At 36.0% G+C, this 24,485-nt stretch overlaps 1 protein-coding gene across 1 annotated transcript in view; it reads left to right on the forward strand.

Moving 5' to 3' along the window:
- The window catches only part of LOC117173685 (kinectin), a 237,096-nt gene that overhangs the window by 127,443 nt on the left and 85,168 nt on the right, over nucleotides 1-24,485 (forward strand). Inside the window, exon 5 of the mRNA XM_033362326.1 lies at nucleotides 13,712-14,329. Coding sequence (XP_033218217.1) covers nucleotides 13,712-14,329 — 618 coding nt within the window. The remainder of the gene's footprint in view (nucleotides 1-13,711; nucleotides 14,330-24,485) is intronic.

Here is a 24,485-nt window from a genome sequence, read left to right on the forward strand (position 1 = left end):
AAATAATAAAGTAAATAGTAATTATGTGTAATTATCTTTGGCAGTTTTATAAACATAAAAGTAACCTTATATTTCAAAATATAAATATTTCTCTATTTACGAAAAGTGCAGTGAGTGCGTTTAATTTCTAGCCATTTTTATAAAGATATAATTTAACTAGGCTTATAATTCAACACTAGAAATTTTGAACAAATATTTCAAAACTTATTGTTAGAGATTTCTATATTAATTACAAAATAAACTTCTCCTTTAAACATTCTACTTTTTCTGGTGGCAATGTTTCTCTATCCACTACGAAATCTTTTTAAAAGACAATTTTTTTATTGATACACGTGGTTTCGGATTACTCTTTTTACGAAAGAGATTAGATATACCGAGGGAACCAGACAATTTAAACGTCGTTTCTATTTCTTCAAATGTAATCAACGCTCTAGCGATTTTCTAGCTTATACTTTCACCTACAACCTTTTTCAATGGATCCATAGTTTCTAAGAACTTTTTTGTGTTGGGTTTTTGTTCCAATTTTTTTGTTTTTTCATCAAAAGTCCTTGCAGAATTGAGCACAATATCTTTTCCAATCTTCGCCTTTTTATAATCTTTGAATTTTGTAGTTTTGATCAATATATCTCTTTGACCCGCCACTCCTTCAGTTCAACCTGTATGGTTTTTGTGGGTTTTCCCGGAGATAAAGACAAAGTTTCAGCGATTTCACCGGTATAACATTCCCCTAAATTCTTCTGACCGAGAGCGCAAGCAAAACGAAAATCTGCTGATTCACTCTTGCTATAATATCTTGACTTTGGGGCTTTGCTAACCATCATCGCATTTAAACTCTTGTTAGGATTACTTGAGGCTCCTGCTAAAAACTTTTCGGCATTATCAGCTAATTGGCCAAAAATAGTGTTCAAGTCTTCAAATAATTTTCGATTTTCTAATCCTCGAGGTATGAGTTTGTGTTCATATGTATTTTTATTCTTCATGTAACCACACCAATGACCACAATTTTCATGATTATAAAAAGCATGATGTGGTATGTTTCGAATCGCTTCTGTCATACATGTACCATTTCATTTATTTTGGGCTACTGCATATGTGAAATCCCTATGTGGGGATATTATTGCAGTTGAAGTGAGGTCTTTATGTTTAATAGCTATTTTATGAAGTTGTTTTCGAACACCACCTGATGCATGGTTGATGTCAGACTATTTGATAATAGGGTGAGAAAAGACTTCTAGACAAGCTGATATAGTGGAGCTATCGGCGTCTCCAATCAGTACCCCTATTTCAAGATTGTGAGCTTTTAAAGAAGGTGCGTTCATTAAACGTTTGGCAAGCTCAGCTTCCATTGCTTTCGCGCTTCTCCAGAAGTTCAGACGACAATCATGAGTGGATGAATCCTCTCCCAAGAAGCACTTAAAGCAAGCTCTATTCAAAGATCCATATGCCATACCAATTTAGATTTACCACCCATCATGGCTCCAATCCATTCAAACTGTCGTAAACTCTGCCCGTGCCTCTGGTGCTCCAATCCATATCGTAAGATCCCCTAATACAGACTTTTTTCCATTTCGGGAGTTTGTATTTTCTGTGATTGTATTTGATCAGTCGAATCTACATGAATATAATTCAACAACAATAAATTATCCGAAGATATTTCATTTAGGGCTTCTGAAGGACCATGGGAAATCTCAGTCGATTCATCAGTTGAATCTAGATGAAAAGTATTTGCCGTTGTAATACTCAAGGATGATTCATTTAAAATATCTGATGCGTTTGTAGACAATCCAGTTTCGCAAAGTAAAAAAAGTTTTATATTTCAATTAATGCTAGCATTTTTATTTTTAAACCGATTAACAGGTTGAGAGCATAAACAAGTGTAAATAAATTTAAATATAGTATAATATAGTGTGTCGCCTAGGCAGTCATAAACAATTGACGTGAAGCACTGCATTTTTGAAAATCAATCTCATATGAATTTTTACATTTTTCCTTGTTCAAATTTTTATTATGTAATTAATAGTAAGTTAATTAACCGTGATTTTTTATTAAAATCTGACACGTAGTTTCGTCGAAAAAATAATAAGCTGGTAAAAATAAAGAAGTTAACAAATAAATGTCATTCATATAGGAACGTTTCGTTTTACTGTAGTCTTTGCTAGCTAAATTGTAAAAATTAAAAAAAATTTTAATCCGTAATTTTCATTCCAAGCATCAATAAATTGTAAATTACCGGATAAATAAAAATTCTAAAATAAAAGTATTTGTATAAGAAAACTATGTTTTAGAGTAGCTATGAGTATTTTTGTCTAGCCAAATTGTAAGCAAAGTTTTAAAGATAATATTTTCAATCACGTAATTTTGTTATATTTAAATTCATTAAAAACATTAATTAAAATTGTTTGAGATTTCGTCATAAAATACAGTGCAGATGCTTACAGTGATTTTTCAATTTGTTCGATTTTTTAAATTTTAAATCACGTTCTATTCTCGCAGCTAGGTCACAACTCTTTTAAACGACACTTTCTACAGCAGATCCTGCTTCTTGCTCATGTTTTTTATAAACATTTTTTATCATTTTTAACATTTTATACATTTTTTATCGGTTTCTTCTTTCAATAAAGAGATATGCTTTATTCAACATATGTAAGTCAGAGTGCTTGGTTTTGAAACTAAGTTAGATTTTTTTTCTTAGTATTACACATATATACCAAATATATCATAGGAAAAACTTGATTACATACCTATTGCGGCTTTAGTGTTTACATGAAATTGAGGTTTAGATCTTTTTCTTTCGATTCTGTGCTGTTTACTTGTTCCAACAATGTTCAGAAGTAAAAATTTAAAAAAGAAGTCCCAACTCCACCACACGTCGTCCTTCGCACACATTTCTATTTTCTTTCGTCTCATCTTTAGCCTCTTTAGCTATTAATTTTCTCAGCGTATGCAGTGCATTTCTTTCCACTGCACTTTTTTGCAATTTTTCCCAATGTTCATACACTTTTTTGGACACAATTCGCCTTTTTCATCGATATTTTTCTTCGGATTTAGGCATTGTGACTCTTGAGTATAACAACAAACGGCTAACCTCAAAATAATTAGAAAAACACGAGAACAGCGAGAAACATACAACTGCTATGTCAGATGTAACAAGCTCAGTGCTACCAACAGGAAAAAACAAAACATTTAGAATTATGCGGTGTTACCGCATTTACTCTTCTCAAAGGTTATATTTCGTATTATAAATATTAATGTTTTATAACAATTTATACCTAAAAATATTACTCGTGTGGAATTTATATACATTTTACTTATGATTTTTTACATTATCATGCACCTACCATGCAGATATAATTATCGACAAATTTTTATTTTTCGTTTTGTCAAAATGGATTAACAGCCAAAAGTTTTTTTAGGCAAACTTAAATTAATTGACAGCTGTAAATTAATTAACTTTTACCATTCAATCTTGGTTTTAATCACAGTTTTTTTGATATTTGCACAATAATAATCATTTACTTCCCCTCTAAATATCATATAAAGCTCAATATTGGTACTATGCAAAATTAACAAGCCTTTGACGATATTGTACGTAGTGTATATGCTTAAGGACTGGCTGGGGCGACGTTATTCCACTTATGGCAAAAGTGAGAGGGAGGTGGTATTATAGCATTGGTCCGCCGTCAGCATACAAAAGTTTAAGAGGAAGTGTCTTTTTGGCGATGTAACTTGGTGTGTGTTTCGCGCGACCTATAAGCATGGTAAACATATCGAAGCCGCGCTTACGCTTTCGGTGGTTAGGGTAACTTGAACAATTAGCGGCTTAAAATGTTTAGGTGTGGAGCTTAATTTGGTAGAACCACTATCGCCTTTATCGCGATTGTTCATTACACAATAATTTATAAATGTTTATGTTAATATAATTAAATAATTGTTAAATATATTTTAATCGATAAAACAAATTTATAATAGAATACTCTTTTTATCCCCTCATTAGAATGTGTCTTATTTTTATTATGTATAGGATGGCATTTTATATAATTTCTCTTGAAACAACTGGGTGCGAAATTAGGTTTCTCGTGACTGCGGAGCGTGCGCAAAGTGCCAGAATGTCAGAATGTATTCGCACACTTCGCAGGCAGTTGTACTGTATACTATTATATCTTACCCCTGCCCACAGTAGAATAAATTTTTAATTATAAATTCAAGTTATGTTATGAAATTGGTTTAATAAATTATATTTTTCAATTAATTTTAATATATTAGTTCTATTACCTTATTCAGATTTCTATAGCAGTTTTTAATTTTAACCCTAACTATTGATATATTTCTCTCATTATATAGGGTTCGAATGGTTCGCCTCTAGGCGCACAGGTGGGCCAGTTAAAACAGAATAAAATTTATCAATACATTGTCTTAAATTTTTCCATTGAGCTTTTCACGATAAAAATTCTGAATTCACTTCTTTATATGATTCCAAATGTCCAAACATTTCTGAAACGTTGAAAATTAGGGTAAACATGAATTATATCTCGTAAAAATAAAGAAATTTGTCAAAACGGACAGCATTAAAGGATTCATCTTCTGAATTTTCTATCGACTAAGCACTCAGTATTATTAATTTATAAAAACTATGAGTAAATAACATATAAAATATAAAAATATGAGAGGGAAAATATAAAATGGGATTAACCGAAAGAAGCAACTGAATATTCCTTCTTATACCTCAAATATTTCTGTGGAATATTTCCGAAATCTTTCAACAGGATATTGGCGGAACATTGCGATTAAATTAACTAGAATTTCTTGTTGAAATGATCCAAATGGCCCTTTTGGAATATTGTTGGTAACAAGCTTTTTCTCTCGTATAAGATTATATCACAGAAATCGATCAAGTATTTTTGTCTTCATTTAATGTACATATATACAGCATACATATTCAATGTTTTTATTTTTAGAAGTTATCTATCACAAATTATAATCACCTTCGATCATTCACAATTACTAAGAAAGATATAACATTGTTAACAAACTATTTTAAACTTGTACAAGATTGACAATTAATTTCAAAATTACAGTTTTTAATCATTTATCTTATATAAGATATTATACACAATATTAACACAATATTAACAATATTAACAAGTCGATATGTGAAAACATTTATTTTTGCACAAGAAGGCTCAAACACTTTGTGAATCCAAGAATTAGTTATTTTGAAGAAAAAAATCTATAATATTCAATGTATGCAAAAAGAATCGCTTAGAAGAAACTAAAAATTTGTTTTCAAACAGCATTGTCATCGGCTTATTAGAGACAAATATATAACAATGGAAAAAGGAGTGGGAGAATTAGGAAGGAGACAACCAAGCCACCCCCAATCTCATTTCCATTCTTCTTTCTTCATCTTTCTTATACTGCTTTGGGACCAAGATGTTTCAACATCTTTTTAGATCTCCTCGATAGGGTCTTACTCTTATATTAGTTCAAAAAATGTCATCATTTATGTAATCCGATATTTCTTATATTCAAATAAATTTTTATAGTTATTCTGCATTGTAAACTATTTCTAAAGTGAAATGAAATAGCAATTGTCGAACAGTCGGTCCCTGTAGGTCTCCCTAATCAAGTGGGGTCTCATTGCTGCGGGCCCATTCATCTTCTCTTTTCAAGTGGTTGCACACGCAATCGCTTATTATTTGTGTAGAATTCGCGAGAGTTGCTCAGTATCGTATCGGCTTAGACTTATCCCGTTCAAGTTAAATCTTATAAATTCATATAATGAAATTATACTGAACCGTTTCAGGGCGAATCTTCTTAAAATGTTTCTAATTTATATTTCCCCAGAATTTTACTGAAGTCTTCCTCAAGTATAACATTTCAATATTCGTGGAAAATAGATACAATATTCCGCGGAACTCTTCTCTATGTTCCAATAGAATACTCTCGGAATATAAATGAAATATAGCGTACTTAAAATTCTTTTAATGATTTATAAACATTTTGGATTTCTTTTAAGTTTAGAGTTATAATGCACATGACATGAATATTTTATGTGAAAATAATTAATCTTGCAAACGGAGAAAAGTAACGATAGAAGAGGTTAACAGCCGCACAACAAGAACCGTTTGCAAAATTATTGTTTGAAACAGATGCGTGCGCAGTAAGTGAGAGCAACTGTTCGCGCATTGTTGAACATTTCAACAATATTTTCAGCTTTTTAAATTTTACCATAAATTTTACCGTATCATCGGTCCCCAGCCGGACACCGTGTGTCGAAATCTTTCCAAACCTTTGTCGACACTATCATAAACTCCTTCTGTTCGAAGACTCTACTGATCTATTGTAATTTGTAATTGGCATAAATAAAGTTTTCTTTTTTATATATTTAAAAAAATTGAAGTAGTAAAAAAATAACTTAACAGACACCTTGTATATACTTGAAAATGTTGATAAAATGGCAGCGGTTTTTCTGAATATTTAAAAACTCATTTTTCTCAAAAAGGCTACCCTTCTAGTTTTCTTGATTTTTCCATTTAGTACGAATGTGTTTAATATATCCCATAGGACTCTATATGTTGCCTGCTTCTTGGAAAAGAGAAAATTGGATTTCTTTTTATGATAAAATAAAAATTCGTTTTTTTGTTGTTGCAAAAAGGAGACGCGATGCGAGAAAAGTCAAAAGAGCAAAGATGTTTAACTCGAAAATTTCGAAAGAAAAGTCTCTTATATTTAAAATATTTATATTGGTTTAAATCCTAGAACATTTTCAAAAAATTGATCTACAAATTTTTAATGTACTGCTTTCCCAGCTTCATAAGTCAAAATATTCATAGCATTTTCGAAAAGAATCTTTGATTAATTAGATGAAATACTTATCATATAAAATCCTTTGAAAAACATTAATTTCGCCGGAAAAGATTATGTGACATCAGCAATCACTGATTTGAATTCAATTCGCCCAGTGGTAAACTTTCGTTTGAGGTGGTAACGTGTTGTGGAAGGAACTAACATTATAATAAACTTAATAATATAAAATTGTACTATTTTGGCTTGTTTCACGTTTTCAAAGCTCAGTTTGTGAAAAAATGAGCAATTTTCTAGGAATTGTTTGCTATCACCCTCCAGTTCAAGAGAATCCTCTCTCTAAACGCGAAAGTATGCAAATCCGTGAGGGCTTTCCTTTCCTCTAGAGTGATGCATTTAACCTAGGTAAGATTGTAACGCATTAGAGGTAATTTTCTGATTGTTATAAATGAAACTTAAATAATATGCTGTAAGTTTATTTTAGAAGACATGAAAAATCATTCTTTTAGAATAAAAATGAGCAACAAGTCAAAATTTAAGCCAGTTGCCTACATAAACAATGATAACATTATTTTAGAACAAAATTTAATTCGAATTATTCGAAACCACCATGTTATGTGCCTATTACGTTCCCAGAAAAGTGTCCGTCAGATAACCATTTACCATACTCTCCGGATAGTGGCAGTTAATTAGTTACAAACGCCACCGCACAGTAAGTTACTTACTTTCACATATTGTGTGTGTGTGTGTGTGTGTGTGTGTGTGTGTGTGTGTCAAACTTTACCTAAGAAAGAACTACTTTAAACCTCTACGAAAATAGAATCCATAAAACCTTCAATTATCAACAATGACGTCGCAGTGATGTAATTGTAAATCTTTGTAGAATCAAATCATCATCGAAAAAATAACCAAAATGCCACCGCCAACATCCTCGTAAATGAAAAAGTAAACGAAGCAAAGCGAGATTTAGTATCCCAAAAATCTAGGATAAAAATTACCTGGCCATCGAGAAATTTGACAGATGGAGGAATTAAAACAGAGGAATGTCCGGTCAGTATTCATCATCATTATCAAAAAACATTCACTTCATTGGACGTTCTCTCACCCTTTCGGTAAAGAGCTATCTTACACTCACTTTTCTGGTGGCTCTACCGTATCATCATATGTTGGTTTCCAATCAAATATCTTACGTCACTCTTAGGGCTACACACGTCTTCACGTTTAATTAAATGTTTGCAAGGGCGAACATTTGACCTTCCTGTGTAAAGACATACCTAACTCTACTTGTTATATAATATACTATCAATACATAAATTATCTGTAAAATATTAAGAATTAAAAGGTTATTTTGGAAACGGAAAATGTTCTTAGCATAGATTTTCTAGCATGACTAATGATTCTGAGACTGGGCTCAGAGAGAAATAGAGAATCACAATACATTAGAAATTTGAGTTGATAGTAAAGTGGCCAACCTAACTCCCTCTATACCGGCCATGTTTGTGTTTTTCAACTGTCAAGTATTTTAAGTCATCTTTTTGTGATCGAAAAATCAACTATTTTTATGAGCACTCGTCTATTTCGAACAGAAAGTTCAAAATTTGAAAATTTTGCTATTAAATTCTGGGTTCCGAATTAATCTCTTTTGGTTGAAAAATGAACTATTTTGTTGAAGATTCTCATAATTAGACAAAAAATTCCATCTTTTGAATGATAAAATTCGCTTTTTAATTTTAAAATTTTGTTAAATTCTGGATTCAGAATTAATCTCTTTTCGTTAAAAATTCAACTATTTTGTTAAAGATTGAACTTTCTGTCGAATTATAAGAATCATTACCAAATAGTTGAATTTTTAACCAAAAGAGATTAATTCTGAACCTACAAGTTAATAGTAGAATTTTCAAATTAAAAGATGAAGTTTTAAGTAAAAATATGGGACTTTCTGTACGAGAATGTCCAACAAAATAGTAGTTGGTTTTTTAGCCAAAAGAGATTAATTCTCAACCCAGAATTTAGTAACATAATTTTAAAATTAAAAAGCGAATTTTATCATTCAAAAGATGGAACTTTTTGTCCAATCAGGAGAAAATAGTAGTTGGATTTTAACCAAAAGAGATTAATTCTGAACCCACGATTTAATAGTCAAATTTTCAAATCAAAAGGCGAATATTTAATCCATGACATTGAACTTTGTGTTCGAAATAGACGAGTGCTTATCAAAATAGTTGATTTCCCGACCACAAAAAGGATGACTTTTTAGGAAAATGTAGACAAAATCTTCTACAAAGGTAAAAATGAATCTGGAAAATTCTTGGTTTTCATCTAAGCTTTAGGGTACTTCTTCTTGTTTAAAAATCTAGGCTTTAATTCCCGGGTTTCCCTTTCATTGGCCACCCGACTTGAACTTATACAGTGTTTGGATTTTTTCCCAATTAAAATATGTGGTTGACCTTCTTATTCTTTAATGTAAAATATTTAAGAGGGGATGGTAATAATTCAATGATTTTTCCCTCGCCCCTCATGCAATAATTCTGAGATAAAACACTAAAAAAGTGGTGACGAAAGAGTAGGGCTGAAAGGTATAAAGCAAAACATTACCTATAATTCCTTCAGGCATTTGAAGACTTGCTTAGTCTGGCATTAAATATAACTAGCTATTTATAATAATTGTAAGACAAATAGGCAACATTCACAAACAGATTTTAAGGTCAAATACTGGGCAGTTAAGAAAAACAAGCTTGGCTCATTTATCTTCCAAATTGTATCCGTCAAAAATGGCATGCTTCGTGATCAAACAGTTTTACGTGGGCCATTCGGCCTCCCTAGGCCGCTACAATCTTAATTATGATTCTGCATGATAGATGAGTCAAAGCCAATATCATATTGTGTGCATGCAGCGAACCTATAATGGCCACGCGACGCTGACTTGTAAAGTGTTGAGAGACCACGATCATTTACCGACCGAGCATTGTTGGCCGACAATGGGTCGGCCAACAATGCTGACCACTCTAGAGCTGGTGGAACCAATGAAAATGGATTCAATACGATGGATCGGCGGGATCTCGCGACCTTTAGGTGGACGGAGCGACTGAATCACGACTTGCTAGAGTGCTACGATGCGAGTGTGGCCCCTGAACGGGGTTACATGGCACAGCTGCATGCTCTGTGGTGCGAGAAACATCCGGAGTTATCGCACTTTTCGCAGCAACGCCTGCGAAACCATGCTGAACTACTTCGAAAAAGGGGCTATGTAAGTGGAACGCCTACTCTACCACAGCTAGAACAAGCCGGCATTAGAGAAAGAGAGGCGACATTAAGACCAACCGCGGGTAGGCATCCAATAGAGGAAGAGCGATGCTTTATGACCCGGAGAAACATCAACACCAAAGTTTCTCTCAAGCCTAAAGATCTGGCTGAAATGGATGATGAGCTTTCTGGACATTTTCCGGACAATCCGACCTCTGGGCTATCAATTATTGTGTGTACAATGCAGCGAGAGCTTTGGCCGATGCGAACCATAAAACAAAACCAACGGTTGATCATAAGACCAAAAGACAAATGCATCAACTTGCCATAAAGATAGGCTGGGCAAGACAGTACGCGTCCCGCATTCAGTGTGTGATTAACTACATTACATCTAGCAGGAATTTTACCGCCAAGGTTCGAAAGTTCGCGCGCGAACTCCTGACCCGTTATTACACATTTAACAAGTCAAAGCTGCTGACCAACAGGCAGCATATTGTTGAAAGAATACGGATACTATCTGACGCTAAGAGAAGTCTAGGGCGGAGAGAGAGGTGGGTCAGAGAAAATCAACAGTGTCTCTCTGACCCATCTCGACTCTTCCAAGACCCTCCAGTTACTGTTGAACACCCGCCCATACCGAGGAGGTGAAAAAAGTATTAAGAGGGATGAAGAACTATTCCGCACCGGGACCAGATTGTATGAAAACCTTTTGGTGGAAGAAGTTTCCTTCAACCCATCAGCATTTGGCCCGTATTTTCACCTCATATTTAAAGTCGGAACAGCCGATTCCGGAGTGGTTGGTGCAAGGGCGCACAATACTCCTGCCGAAAATAGGCAAATTAGCTGACCCGAAGAATTACAGGTCAATCACTTGTCTGAATACACTGTAGAAGATATTCACAGCTATCCTAAATGATAGGATTGTTCGGGTAATTGAACCTGTGTGGCAACAAATGTATGAATAACGAGGCTCAAAGAAAGGCGTAGCGGGATGTCGGGAAAAGCTGCCCATCGATAGATGTGTATGCAAAGATGCAGCATTTCTACCAGCGTGACCTATCGATGGCCTGGACTGATTATCGGAAAGTTTTCGATTCGACCTCCCATACACTAATCATTTGTCTTTTGGAAATCTTAAAGGTTCATCCGCAAATCGCGAGTTGCATAGAGAGATTGATGCCGCTTTGGAAAACCAGTTTTACTATCTCACCTGGAAAAAATCGTGTGACAAGTAAAAATGTCACCTTTCAGAGAGGTGTCTTTCAGGGCGACACCGTGAGCCCACTCCTCTTTTGCCTTATATTATTGCCACTATCTATAGCACTTCGCCATTCCGACGGGTACTTGTGCGGCAAACCTGCAGATCGAAAGTACAAGGTCACTCATGTATTTTACATGGACGATCTTAAGATCTATGCTAAAAACAAAGAGCAACTACATCTAGCTCTAGGGATTTTCGGACGTTATACTAAGGAAATAGGAATGGAACTTGGGTTAGACAAATGCGCCAAGGGTTATTTGAAGCGAGGAAAACTTAATGTCATCCCTGTCGGCAAAGAACAAAGTATCTGCAACGAACATGCTTGCCGTCCCGGTAGTACTATATTCATTTGAATTCCATAGACGAAAAACGAGCTCAGATCCTTGATATTGGGACAAGAAAGGTTATGCACATGAACAAAAGCATGCATCTTAAGTCTTCCGTTCCGCGACTGTACATCTCACGCTGTCAAGGTGGTCGCGGAATATTGAATCTTGAATGTCTTCACAACAGGATTATTCTGGGTACAGCATATAGAGTTGCAAATGCAAGAGACCCTCTTCTTAAAATGGTCAGGAATCACGAAGAAGTGGGCAAAGGAGCGTTTCTGTACAAAAGCAGCAACGGCAGCAGCGGAGGAGGCTGCTGAAAGACTTGGACTTAACTTCAGTATTAGGGGTGAGCAAAATGCATCAAATCTTATCTATCTCGAGTACTCACTCCTGAAAGCCCGATTAAGAAAGCGCAAAAGAAAAACTTTCGTGAACAGCTCCTCGATAAGAGGATGCACGCTATCTTCCACAGAAATGTGAAGGATCAGTCAATGTCTTGTGAGCTAGCGTTTACTTTCTTTAAATCGCCCGGATTGAAGTCTGGTATGGCGGGTTTCATTTTTGCATGCCAAGACGGTGTCATTTCCACCTTAACATACCGTCGCCACATTTTGAGCCAAGACATTCCCGATGATAGCTGCAGGGCGTGCCATGCACACCCCGAGCATTTAGCTCACATACTATCTAGTTGTCCAACACACGCAGAAACGACCTACATTCAAAGGCACAATGCGGCACTAAGAGTGCTTTATTACCATCTCTGTCACTCCTACGGCATTCACCTTAATATCGCTCCTCTAAATGCTCCTAGGAAATTGAGTCAATTGTCGAGAATGGGAAGTGCCGCATATACTGGAACTTTATATTCTCGACAATTTTTTCTGTTTCTGTTGATTCCTTTACAGACTGTAACCACCTATCTCACGGTTGTGAGACGTGGTTGTGGCTGAAATTTTACTGCGATTTCGCTGGAAGCGGGTGCAATTTTTCAGATTAGCACCCGCTCCCGGCGAAATCCTGCGGTTGTCCTTATGACAAATTTTTAATATAATATGTAAATCGCCAATATAATGGAAGTTGGGGGCGCCTCATTACAATCAACTCAAATTTCGAATGCATTGTGACTCTATTTCTCTCTGCTGAGGTCTTACAGTAAATTCGAAGCATTATTACCAAGAATAGAAGGAACATTTGAGCTCGACATAAGAGAGAGCTTACCCCTGTTTTTTATTGTATAAATTCTTAATTGTAGCAAGTCTTTTAAAGTCCATGACTTTTTATCCCCCCCCCCCCCCTCAAATAGCTGTTTTTAATGATAAATTGAGATGATAAAATCTGCCGTTTTTAACGTAAATTTTTTATAAAATCATTATTGAATCCATGAAGAAGCGATTTTCACCGCGACAAAGCTTCGACTATAAGAAATAAAAAATTATTAAGAAATTTGCTAAAATATGGTTGCCATATTATTAGCAAATGTACATTAGACGGAGTAGAAAGCATGACTGGTTCACAAATAAAGTAATTCCTCAATTTTATATATATATATATATTTCAGATCAGCACCCGCTCCCGGCGAAATCCTGCGGTTGTCCTTATGACAAATTTTTAATTATATATATAACTACGATTTTGATAAATTTTGGTATATTTTTCATTTCTTGATTCTCATAATCATCCATTATTTGTACCAAAACTGGATTTTTCCCATAAGAGTCCATGGATTTTGTTATAACAATATTAACATAACGGTGGTAAGATTAGATTTGCAACTTTACAATTTATATTCATATATTTCAACGCGGAAGAAGTAAAAATAATTCTTGAGTTTATTCTTCAATAATTTCCATTTATCCAGTAGTTTCTATATTTCATGGACTGCGTTATGTCGCTTACGTCATGATTGATTTTTTTCAGTTGAATGTTATTATTCACTCAGGTTATCTAACAATATTCAGGTTTTGATTCAATATTAAATGGAAGGAATATTATATAATTTTTTCTAGTAACTACAATATTTATGTCTAATAATTTTGATTTTACATTATATTTATATTTTAAACCATTATAGGAGTCTCGGCGAGTTCAAACTGATTTAGAACACAGACTCAAGAGCGTACACCGTCATGAACAAGAACTACATAGGCAAGTAAATTCCTTGCAATCAGAATTAAACCTTGCGAAATCAGAAGCCAGTGAAGCATCTTCACTAAAATCTGATTACAATAAAGTTCGATCGGAATTACGGCAGGTTAAATTAGAATTATCTGTATATCAAAATGAAAATGAAACTGAAGCAGTGGAAATCGCAACATTAAATAAATTATTGAGCAGTAAGCAAGATGAAATCCAAGAGACGCTTAATAAACTAAGTGAATCACAATGTAAGGTTATGAAACTGGAAACAGAGTTGAAGGCGGTTCAAATGGAACTGAATGAAGTAAAAACGGGATTTGCGAAGTCGCAAGACACTGTCAAGATAGGGAAAAATGATCTTAAAAAATGTCAAGAAGAATTAAAAGAACTTCATAAGGAAATCAGTAGAGTGCAAGAAGAATTTTCCAAGACTGAATCTCATAAAAATTCTATTGAAGATATTGATATGATTCAAATCAACGAGAAGAAGATGGTTGATGTAAATTTGCAGATTGCACGTTTACAGGAAGAAAACGATAAGCTCTCATCTCAGGTATTTTTCTTTTCCTCTCTTCAATACAAATTATTCCTCTTTATTGACTCCCAGCAGCTACAGGTAGCCAATTCCATAATTTTAGCCTGTTTATCAGACATAAATTACCTCAATCGTTACAGTGCAGTTATATTGAGAATGACCGTATAAGTATTAAATATCTGATTTCTTTTTTATAATTCGCTTAGTACAAACATACTGACGGTTATGTTTTGTTTTATAGTCGTAAATTAAATTAATTAATTAGGTCGAACGCCCTTGCTTCAATCTAAAAAGTGAACAATATCCAATATCCACAGAGCAACCATCCTCGGTGGCTCAGACGATAGCGCCACAGGTCAGGGGTTCGATCCCTGACCTGGTACCAATGGAGATTTTATTGTATACTCTAACCGGGGCTCCTGTTGTTCGGAACCCACCTGCAGCTGTAGGCCCCCTTAGAAGAGTCTGGTGTTGAAAGAAGGTAAAGGCTCCATGTCGAGGGGACTACCCTCAGCTTATGGGTAATTAACACACACATACTTCCATAACTGTCCTGATAGGACAGTGCTTCGAATCTGACCATCTAACCGATGCCCTCAGATATATCGCTCCGTCTACCCTATCCTGCTGAGGAGACTTTAGCATGGAAAAGGGATAAATTCTCAGAACGTTCGTAACAATAAAACCCAGCGAGATACAAAAACATTTAGCGAAAATGGCCGGATTGGGAGTACTGCCTAAAGTAGAAAGTCGGGTGTTACACAATAGGTTTCATGGCTTCAGTCCCCGCCCATATTAGAACTAACTAACTATAGGGTCATTTAGGTTGGAGCATAAACAACAATGTTTCAAGAAAAGTGCATCTGAATTAGGCGATTACCATACGCGAACATACTATACTATTTCTTCGAACATGAAATATACCAACTTGTGGTTGATTTTGAGATATAAATATTGTACCAATTAAATTTTTTATTCGCGGACGGGTTTCAACAGACGGGAAAGATAAGTCGAAAAGGTAGAATTTTACTAAATCCCTTTTACCAGGCGCTTTCCAGACGCTCTTTGGCTATGAAAGAGCTCCCATTTTCGGCGTCCAGTGCTGCTTGATGATTAACAGTTTACACTTGGTCAGTCTGTAATTTTATTTCCTTATGTTTCAAGCAAGTGTCCTAACTTTTAGAGTGATTTTTTTATGTTATGTAGGTAATCACATACTGAACATTTTATGCATGATGTCTCGCCCTTTTAATTTTCAACTTAAGGTTTCTAAAATTAAAGCGATTCTTCCTAAGGTGTAATGAAGTATCATTACTGCGATTGTGGCTGAGCAAGTATATCGGCTTTTCGTAAACTGCACAGTTCAGAGTCCAAAGATTAACATCATTTAAAAGAGCAGTATTTGCTTCAGCTGATTTGTCCACCCTGAGAAAAACTTGTGGATCGATTTATAATCTCCTACTTCTGATGCTGGCATTATTCACATGATCTCTTAAATACTAAAGTGTTGGATGAGTGTTGGACTAAGTCAAGTAAATGATGCGATGAGGATGTTGTAAATTAATTTAATAAGATGTTAGAAATCTTTGGCGATGATGTTGTTAGAAGGACGGTGTAGTTTGGAGTACATCAGTGCCAGTGCCCTACTGAGTCCTAATGTTTAGGATGTTCACTAAATCTTGCATGCAGATTTTTTGCATCCGAAATCATAACAGAATGAATAGGTGCATGCGTCGCGTTCCTCCATATGGTCTTTACTTCATGCCTTAACTCGATATACTTATGGATCTTGGTTCTATAGGTTCACTGCAAAGTTCGGCTAAGTGGACAATCAATGGCGATGATTTAACGAAGTAGCAATTAATTTGTGTTTCACTATAATTTAGGCATTATTTTGTGCATAAAAACATTAATAAATATTGACAGTTCATCACGACCCCATCGCCACTCTTTCTCTCACTGATAAAAGTTATTTCTACCTATTCAAAAGCTAGGATAACCTTTAAACAACTACTCAGCGTAGACAATTTGTACTATGAAGCCAAGTTCCTTTAAAAAAAATATTATATTTAGAGGTAAGGAGAACAGCTTAATGCAATAAGTGCATTAAATGCAATAAATGAATTTGTCTCTGTCGTTTTGACAGTACACGGAAATCTGAAAGATTTCGTTTTCCACGGTACGAGCAGACCAACTTAAACTGACCTGAGTTAAGATCCGACGAGATGCTCACAACTTTCTGCCTTCTTTAAGCTGCACCTTTCTTCTGTCGAAAGAGATCCAAAGATGTTTCAGATGATTTTCTGCAACAGCAACCCTCTTCGCCTTCAGGATCAAATGTAGAAGCATAAATCATGCGCTGCCTTCATTGTCTTGCTGAACAGATTCATGAGACGGAACTTTGACGTCTCCTAGAGGAAAATACCAGGTCTGGATGCTCGTGTGTTAAAGAATATGTTTTCAGGAATGATTCCCGAAAAAATGTTGGAAATGGTGGAAATAGGGGTTTCGTTGCCCGCGCTGCCGCACAGTGGGAATAAACGTAATTTTTGTTACTAAATCGTAGAATTTTTGATAGGTATAACCTGGAGAGATAAATTTTTTCAAATTGTAGTGTAATACCTACAGAATATAGATATGGCTGATCAAATCTATAAGAACAAAACTGAAAAGGTTAAAGTTTGCTATTATAAAGTTTCTTAGTTCACTGATTTCGAATCTAAGGTGAAACTGTAAACATTCAAAATAACGCATTCAATAAGGCGCATAAGAACGGTAAAAACGATACGGACAGGACTAGAAATTTTAAGAAATTGAACATGAGCACTATTCAGAAATAGTTAATTTTATATCTGCTGCCCATCTTTAAAACATATATTTTTTCTCAAACTTTTAAACTATCTCAAACGAAATACGCAACCTTTATGAATGCTGAGGCATTATCGTCCTGGTAGCGAGATTGTTTACTTTCCTTCAAGCTACATGTGGGAAAATGTCTTGAATATTGTGGAGCATTCATTTTAGTGATCGTGGTCTTTAAACCCAATCTCTAATGAGACATTAGGAATCACAATTTGTCACCATTCTGACCCGTGACACAATAGGTTATGCTGCTCGGCAGAATAACCTATTCTAATGAGCCTAGCTCATGTTAAGAAAGTACAGAAATACTCAAGCAAAAGAACATCGCATTCATGTGCATTTAAATCTAATATGAATGGATTAAAAGGGCGGTATCTCTTATTACGAAATTTCGGCTCCTTACTCGGAATCGAGCAAGAAATACTGAGAAGTAAACACGACATTACTCAGACCGGGCTGGGTAATTACACGCTGACGTGCAATATTTATATTCGCCTAAATAGCGATCGTAAGTATAGAATCACTTCTTTCTTGAGAGTGAGATTATATTGGACTATAAGTCCTTTCTATCTATAATCTGATATGGATTATTCCACCGCGCATGTGATTTACAAAACCTAACAGGTAGCTAATAAGGGAGAAGGGCAGTCCTTCCTTTAGAGCTGGTGCTCTACCGACGCATCGGAAGAAAGACAAGCTTTCTTGTCGAGAGCGGCTATTTAAAGGCTTGCCCCTCTGGAAGTCAAGTAGGTCCCCCACTCCGGTGCTACCTGGGCTACCTGTGCGCTCCACTGCCGAAGGTGATTTTACGAGAGTTTACCGCATACTACTTACTATGTTGGTAAAATCGATCGCCACCTTATCGGTTTGTGATATAGAGAGAATAACCTTTTCCAGCACACTGTGGTGTAATATTTTGCATTATCCAATTACCGAAACGAACATAAATTTATCCTTGTGTAAATTTATTTTCCTCTTCGTAATTGAATGAATGACTGCCGAATGAATTTTTTTCGTATTGGTGATTTATTGAAACTATTCACTAATGAGTTTGGCAAGCATGAAAGAGTACTGCCATCTTTCCTCTTCTCCAGCGCTAAAAAATCAAGAAAACAAAATAGAACACATATGTGGAGCACGCAACTGCACATTGTTTGGTTAGTGTTGGACAAATTAAAATTGAGCTTACGTTTTCATTATTGCTTGTCTGGTCCAGTCGGGTCTTTTTCGTCAATGTTTATCATTTTTTTTCATTTCACCATAGAAAAAATGATCTTTAACGCACCTCGATTTTCAAGCAACTAACGAGAGACGCGGGCGCGCTTCTTTACGCAAAATTATTGCCTACAAAATGCAAATTACGATACGAGTAGGTGTACACATTTTTCCTGAAAGATCAAAGTAACAATCAAACTTGTCATAGAAAAATATTCCTTTGACACAACCGAAAAAATTTGTTAGTTTATCAATTCTGAACAATGCAAAATTTGTCACATTTTCAGGATTAAAAAAAGTATTTTCTATTTATATGACAAAAATTTTGCTCAGTTAGTTTTAATATTATATACAGGTTGTTCGCTTTTTTGCAAGGTCTGAAACATGTCGCAGCGACGAATTCACCAACATGAAAGTTGGTAACGTCAAACTCAAAAGTGACATTTTCGCAGTCATGTAGATGCCAAAGTTGATTGCAAAATTTCTGCATTTACCGGACGCAGGTGAAATTAATGTAAATGAACGTTTTCATGATGGTTTCGCGGTGCTCATTTACTACAACAATTCATTTTGTTTTGTATATAGACTATAATTTTACCCTGCTGATGAGAGTACAGTGATTCACAGTAGTTGGCCGCCACCAAACCGAGTCACCCTTTAAAGTTGTATTCAAATTTTTAAGCCTTTTTTATTTATGTATTTTTTCTGTGTATATTTTGTATAATTATAAATGATACAATCAAGGCCTGACCTCGTTCTCAAATATTTCGAGAAACGAACTGTATTCACGATCGGATTGTCGGCCCCGGTTGACTGAAGCATCAACGCCAATGAGAAGGAAAAGGAGGAGAGGTATCGAGATCTCAAAAGAGGCTGCAAAAACTGTACCCAAAAATATTCGGTTAGAGTAATTGTCCTTATGATTGATGCTGTCGAAATTTCGAAGCTGACACTGGTTCGCAATCTTAAACCTATACCCGCCTCCCAAAAATATGCCAAGGCACTTGCGAGATGGTTGCAGGAAGCTGTCATCCTTAGGTCGCTTTTTGTCCTTAAGATGCACGAGAGTTTCGCCAGCCTGTCGGAATTTCTTCGTGTCCTGGGACCACCCATCTCAGGATAGGCAACTGCCTATTTATTTTTGTAACCATATTCATCAGAAACCCTTAATACAGGGACCCTTTATCCGCAACCCGAGGACGCGTTCGGTGGCTTTGTCATAGGCCCTTCGGTTTGATTCTAGAGAAATCAAAACAGAAAATTTCAAATCGTAGAAAATTGAAAATCGTGGTAAAATTACAGTCGACCCAAGGACGACTGCCCTATGCATTTTGCCCGCAAGTGTCTTACCATCCTGCTTACACGCATGGATGCTTTGCAGACTATTAACCAGTAAAAACTTGGTACCACCAAGAGCGCCGATCTTTGGCTATGATATTTTTGTCAGCTGGTGCCGAAAATTTAGAGGAGCATTTAGAGGAGCGATATTAAGGTTAATTCCGTAAGAGTGCAGAGATGGTAATAAAGCGTTCTTTGTGCCGCATTGTGCCTTTGGATGTAGGTCGTTCCCGCATGAGTTGGTATCAGACTTCCATCCGGGTGATTTAAGGAAAGCAAAAGTTAGCTCACACGACATTGACTGATCTTCCACATTTTTGTGGAAGATACGGTGCATTTGATGCATTTTGCTCATCCCTAATACTGAAGTTAAGTCCGAGTGTTTCAGCAGCCTCCTCCGCTGCTTTGTACAGAAAGGATTCTTTGCCCACTTCTTCGTGCTTCTTTACCATTTTAAGAAGAGTGTCTATTCAATTTGCGACTCTACGTGCAGTAGCCAATATCAAGGGATCTTAGCTCGTTTTTCCTCCATGGTACCACTCCAAATAAATACAGTACTACCGGGATGGCAAGTATACTCGCTGCAGATACTTTGTTTCTCTCCGACAGATCGGAAGACCAAATCTGCCTGATGAGGCGTTTGTATCTGTTTCTGAAAACATCCTTTATAGATGTCACATTCTGAATGCGACTCTGTAGCACGCCCAGGTATGTTTAAGTTTCTCCAGCGCAAAGGTGTCGTATAATGCTTCCATCGACGAACTCAGGGTCTTCAGGGATGCCATTAAGTTTTTCTCACTTCAAATAAACCTGTGCGCATTTGTATAACCCAAATTCCATTCCTATTTCCTTGGTATATCGTTCGACAATCCCTAGAGCTAGATGTAGTTGCTCTTCGTTTTCAGCATAGATCCTAAGATTGTCCATGAAAATTACATGAGTGACCTTGTACTTTCGATCCACAGGCTTACTGCAAAAGTACTCGTCGGAATGGCGATGTGCTAGAAATTGTGGCAATAACGTGAGGCAAAAGATGAGTGTGCTCATGGTGTCGCCTGAAAGACACCTCTCTGAAAGGTGACCTTGTTAGTTGTCACACGATTTTTTTCCAGATGAGATAGTAAATCAGGCTTTCCAAAGCGGCATCAATCTCCCTATGCAACTCACGATTTGCGGATGAACCTTTAATCTTTCGAGAAGACAGATAATAAGTCTGTGGGAGGTCGAATCGAAAGCTTTCCAGTAATCAATTCAGGCCATCGATAGGTCACGCTGGTATTATGCTGCATCTTTGCAGACACATCTATCGATGAGCAGGTTCTCCCGACATCCTGCTACGCCTCTCTTTGAGCCGCGTTTTTGTTACAATTGTTCCACACAGTTTCAGTTGCCTGAACAATCCTATCATTTAGGATAGCTGTGAGTATTGTGCGCCTTTCTACCAATTACTCCAGAATTGGTTCTTCCGACTTTAAATATTTGGTGAAAATACGGCTCAAATTCTGATGGGTTGAAGGAAACTTCTTCAACCAGAAGGTCTTGATACCATCTGGTCCCAGACTGAAATAGTTCTTCATCCCTCTTAATACTTTTTTCACCTCCTCAGTATTGATGGATGAGCATTCTTTATCAGGTGTTATGATGGCATCACACAGTTATTTGTGTTATTTGAGTCTTCGTCGAGTCTATACTGCACTTCGTAGACTTCTCTCCAAAATACTTCGACCTCCTCTGGTTTGAGCGGGTGGTCGACAGTAACTGCGGGGCCTTGGAAAAGTCGAGATGGGTCAGAGAGAAACTGTTGATATTCTCGGAACCAGCTCTCTCACCGCTCTAGACTTTTCTTATCATCAGATAGTATTCGTATTTTCTCAACAATATGCTGCCTGATGGTCAGGAGCTTTGACTTGTTAAGTTTGTAATAAAGGGTCCGGAGTTCGCGCGCAAACTTACGAACATTGGCGGTAAAATTCTTGCCAGATGTGATGTAGTCAATCACACGCAGAATTCGGGACGCTTACTGTCTTGCCCAGCCTATCTTTATAGCAAGTGGATGCATTCGTCTTTTAGTCTTATGATCAATCGTTGGTTTTTTTTTACGGTTCGCATCGATCGAAGCCTTCGCTGCATTATTCACACAACAATTGATAGTCCAGAGGTAAGATTCTTCGGAAAAATGTCCACGAAGCTCGACATCCATTTCAGCCAGATATTTAGGCTTGAGAGAATCCTGGCTGTTGATGTTTCTCCGGGTCATAAAGCATCGCTCTTCCTGTATCGGATGTCTGCCCGCTGTTAATCTTAGTGTCGCCTCTCTTTCTCTGTTGCGGGCTTGTTCTGTCTGTGACAGAGTAGGTGTTCCGCTCACATGCAAGGATAAGACTGCGTACTCTGAAAGGTCGCCCGGTATCCCAGAGTCACCATTCTATACACCTCACCTAGGTGCCAGGTGCCATTCAGCCTCCGAGTCTCACTCTGGCCTTCAAACCCTTTCCTTGTAATGACGAAAACCAAGTAGGATCCCCTGCAGAACCGGCACAACGCTGGGCTCTCGCAATTGCTTTTTTATTAAAAAAACTGACTTCAAACATCCAAATTTGCACGAAGACAACAAGAAGCACATACTTCCTTCAAATTGTAAATTATTACAAATAGTTCAACTAACTACCTCCAATTTGAATCACTTCATTATCTTCATTAGAACTCAAGATAGTTCACTCGAATATTTATTCACAAAAAACGAACAATTATTTATATTTTGAAAATTTTTCAACGGAAATCTGTTCAGAAATGTTTAATTGTACCACCAAGAATTTTTTCAGTTTTTTCTTATTATTTTTTCAATAAAAAACTATTCTTAAAAGATCACTGTTTTTAAAAGCTATCAAATTTCCCTACTTTTCATCAGGTTTTCAGATCTGTGAGCTACAAACCATTTTTCGGAATATTACTTTCCGGCTCATTAACGTACAGTATTTGCACCTTTAAAATGATACCTCTTTCATTAACCTACCATTTTTTCTTCACTTACTTTTTCAACGTCAAAGACAGAGAAAGCAACTTTTCTCGCCGATAGTAGTTAACATGTCCACCATTCTTTTAACGCGTTCAAGTTCATTCAGAATGACTTGAAATCAGCTAATTAATGACTTCAGAACGTTTTCTGACGGGTCAGAGGAAGCTTAAATTGTTTGTTATTTATTATAAACGTATAAAAAGTGCAAAGTACTCTTCTTAGAAGTGATTTGATGCTCTTGATGCAAGTCGCTTCAAACTTACACCGAGAAACGTCTTAAGTCTGGTGTTTTCAAGGGCTTTTCCTTGCCAAAAGGATTAGCGCAAAAGTTATCCCAATATTTTTCCGTTGTCATTATTAATCATGGATTTTATTTGTAATGTTTTGTTTTAAATGATATATTTTTAAACAAAATAAACTCCAAAAGATCGATAGAACGTGCGTTACAAGAGCAATACCAAAATACCTTGCAAACTTCATCTTTCAGCCTAGTAAGTCTGTTTGTATAAAGAAGATGTTTAGTTGGTTCATAACAAAAGAGGCAAAAGTACGATGCATTTGTTTCAAGAAAACTTGTCTCCGAGTAAAGTTGAGATATAATTCAGCATTTGGGTGCAATAACATTTAACTTGTATTGTTAGGAGTCATATGTTTTTCATTTGTTTTGCATATAACTTAATGAAGAACAAATTAAAAACAAGTGACTTCTGAAAATACAAGTAGGCCTTTTTCGGCATAAAATGAAATTTTTGGACTACTGTGTATGAGCGATCTATAATTCTTGTAAGCTGACAAACTATAATAATAAGGAATCATTCATACTTAGAAACATCAACATCACTTCTGAAAAGAGCAGTTTACACAGTTGTCTTTGAAGGCTATTTAAACAATAATAAAAATACACGATTTTGAAAAAAATTCAAATAAACAATTAAATTGTTAAGAAAGTGCTTAAAAATTGTTCAAATTTTTCGTTAATGAAATAGAATAAAAGGGTGAAAAATAGACCTTTGAAAAACCTCATAAAAAATTTAAGTCGCTAATATAGAAAGGAAGTTACAAGCGTTTAAAAATACCTGTGCAGGCGTTAGGGTTGAAAGTGTAACGTCCCACCACTTGAAGAGGGGTGGTGATCGAGGTCTATAAATTTATCGGTCAAGTACTGTTAGGTAGGCGAACATATTTCGAGAATTTAAGGAAAATCTAAGAACGTGATTTTTGAAGTTGGGTCAGTTGAGAAATAATGCCCCATAAACAGCTCCAAGGTGCTGTGTAATGCCCTGATAACACCTGAGGAACAATACCCACCTATCACTACATAGGATTTGAAAAAAGTATTAAGAAGTTTCCTTCAACCCACCAGCATCTGACCCGAATTTTAATCTCATATTTAAAGTCGGAAGAGCTTATTCCGGAGTGGTTAGTAAAAAGGCGCACATAACTCCTGTCAAAGATGGGGTACTTAGTTGACCCGAAAATTGGAATGGATTGGAATGGAATTAAAGTTAGAAAAATGCGCCAAGGTATATTTCAAGCTAGGAAAACTCAATGGCATCCCCTAAGACCCTTAGCTCGTCAACAGAAGCGCTGTAAATCTTGGTACTGCAGAGACCTATGCATACCTAATCATTTTCATCTATACTATTTAAATTGATTATTATTATGTTTTTGAAGTTTAGGGGTTTATATAATAATTATTATTAGAGGATAATCTTCAAATCCAATATATTATATATGTAATAT

The sequence above is a fragment of the Belonocnema kinseyi genome, chromosome 5, assembly GCF_010883055.1.
Source record: "Belonocnema kinseyi isolate 2016_QV_RU_SX_M_011 chromosome 5, B_treatae_v1, whole genome shotgun sequence".
Taxonomy (NCBI): domain Eukaryota; kingdom Metazoa; phylum Arthropoda; class Insecta; order Hymenoptera; family Cynipidae; genus Belonocnema; species Belonocnema kinseyi.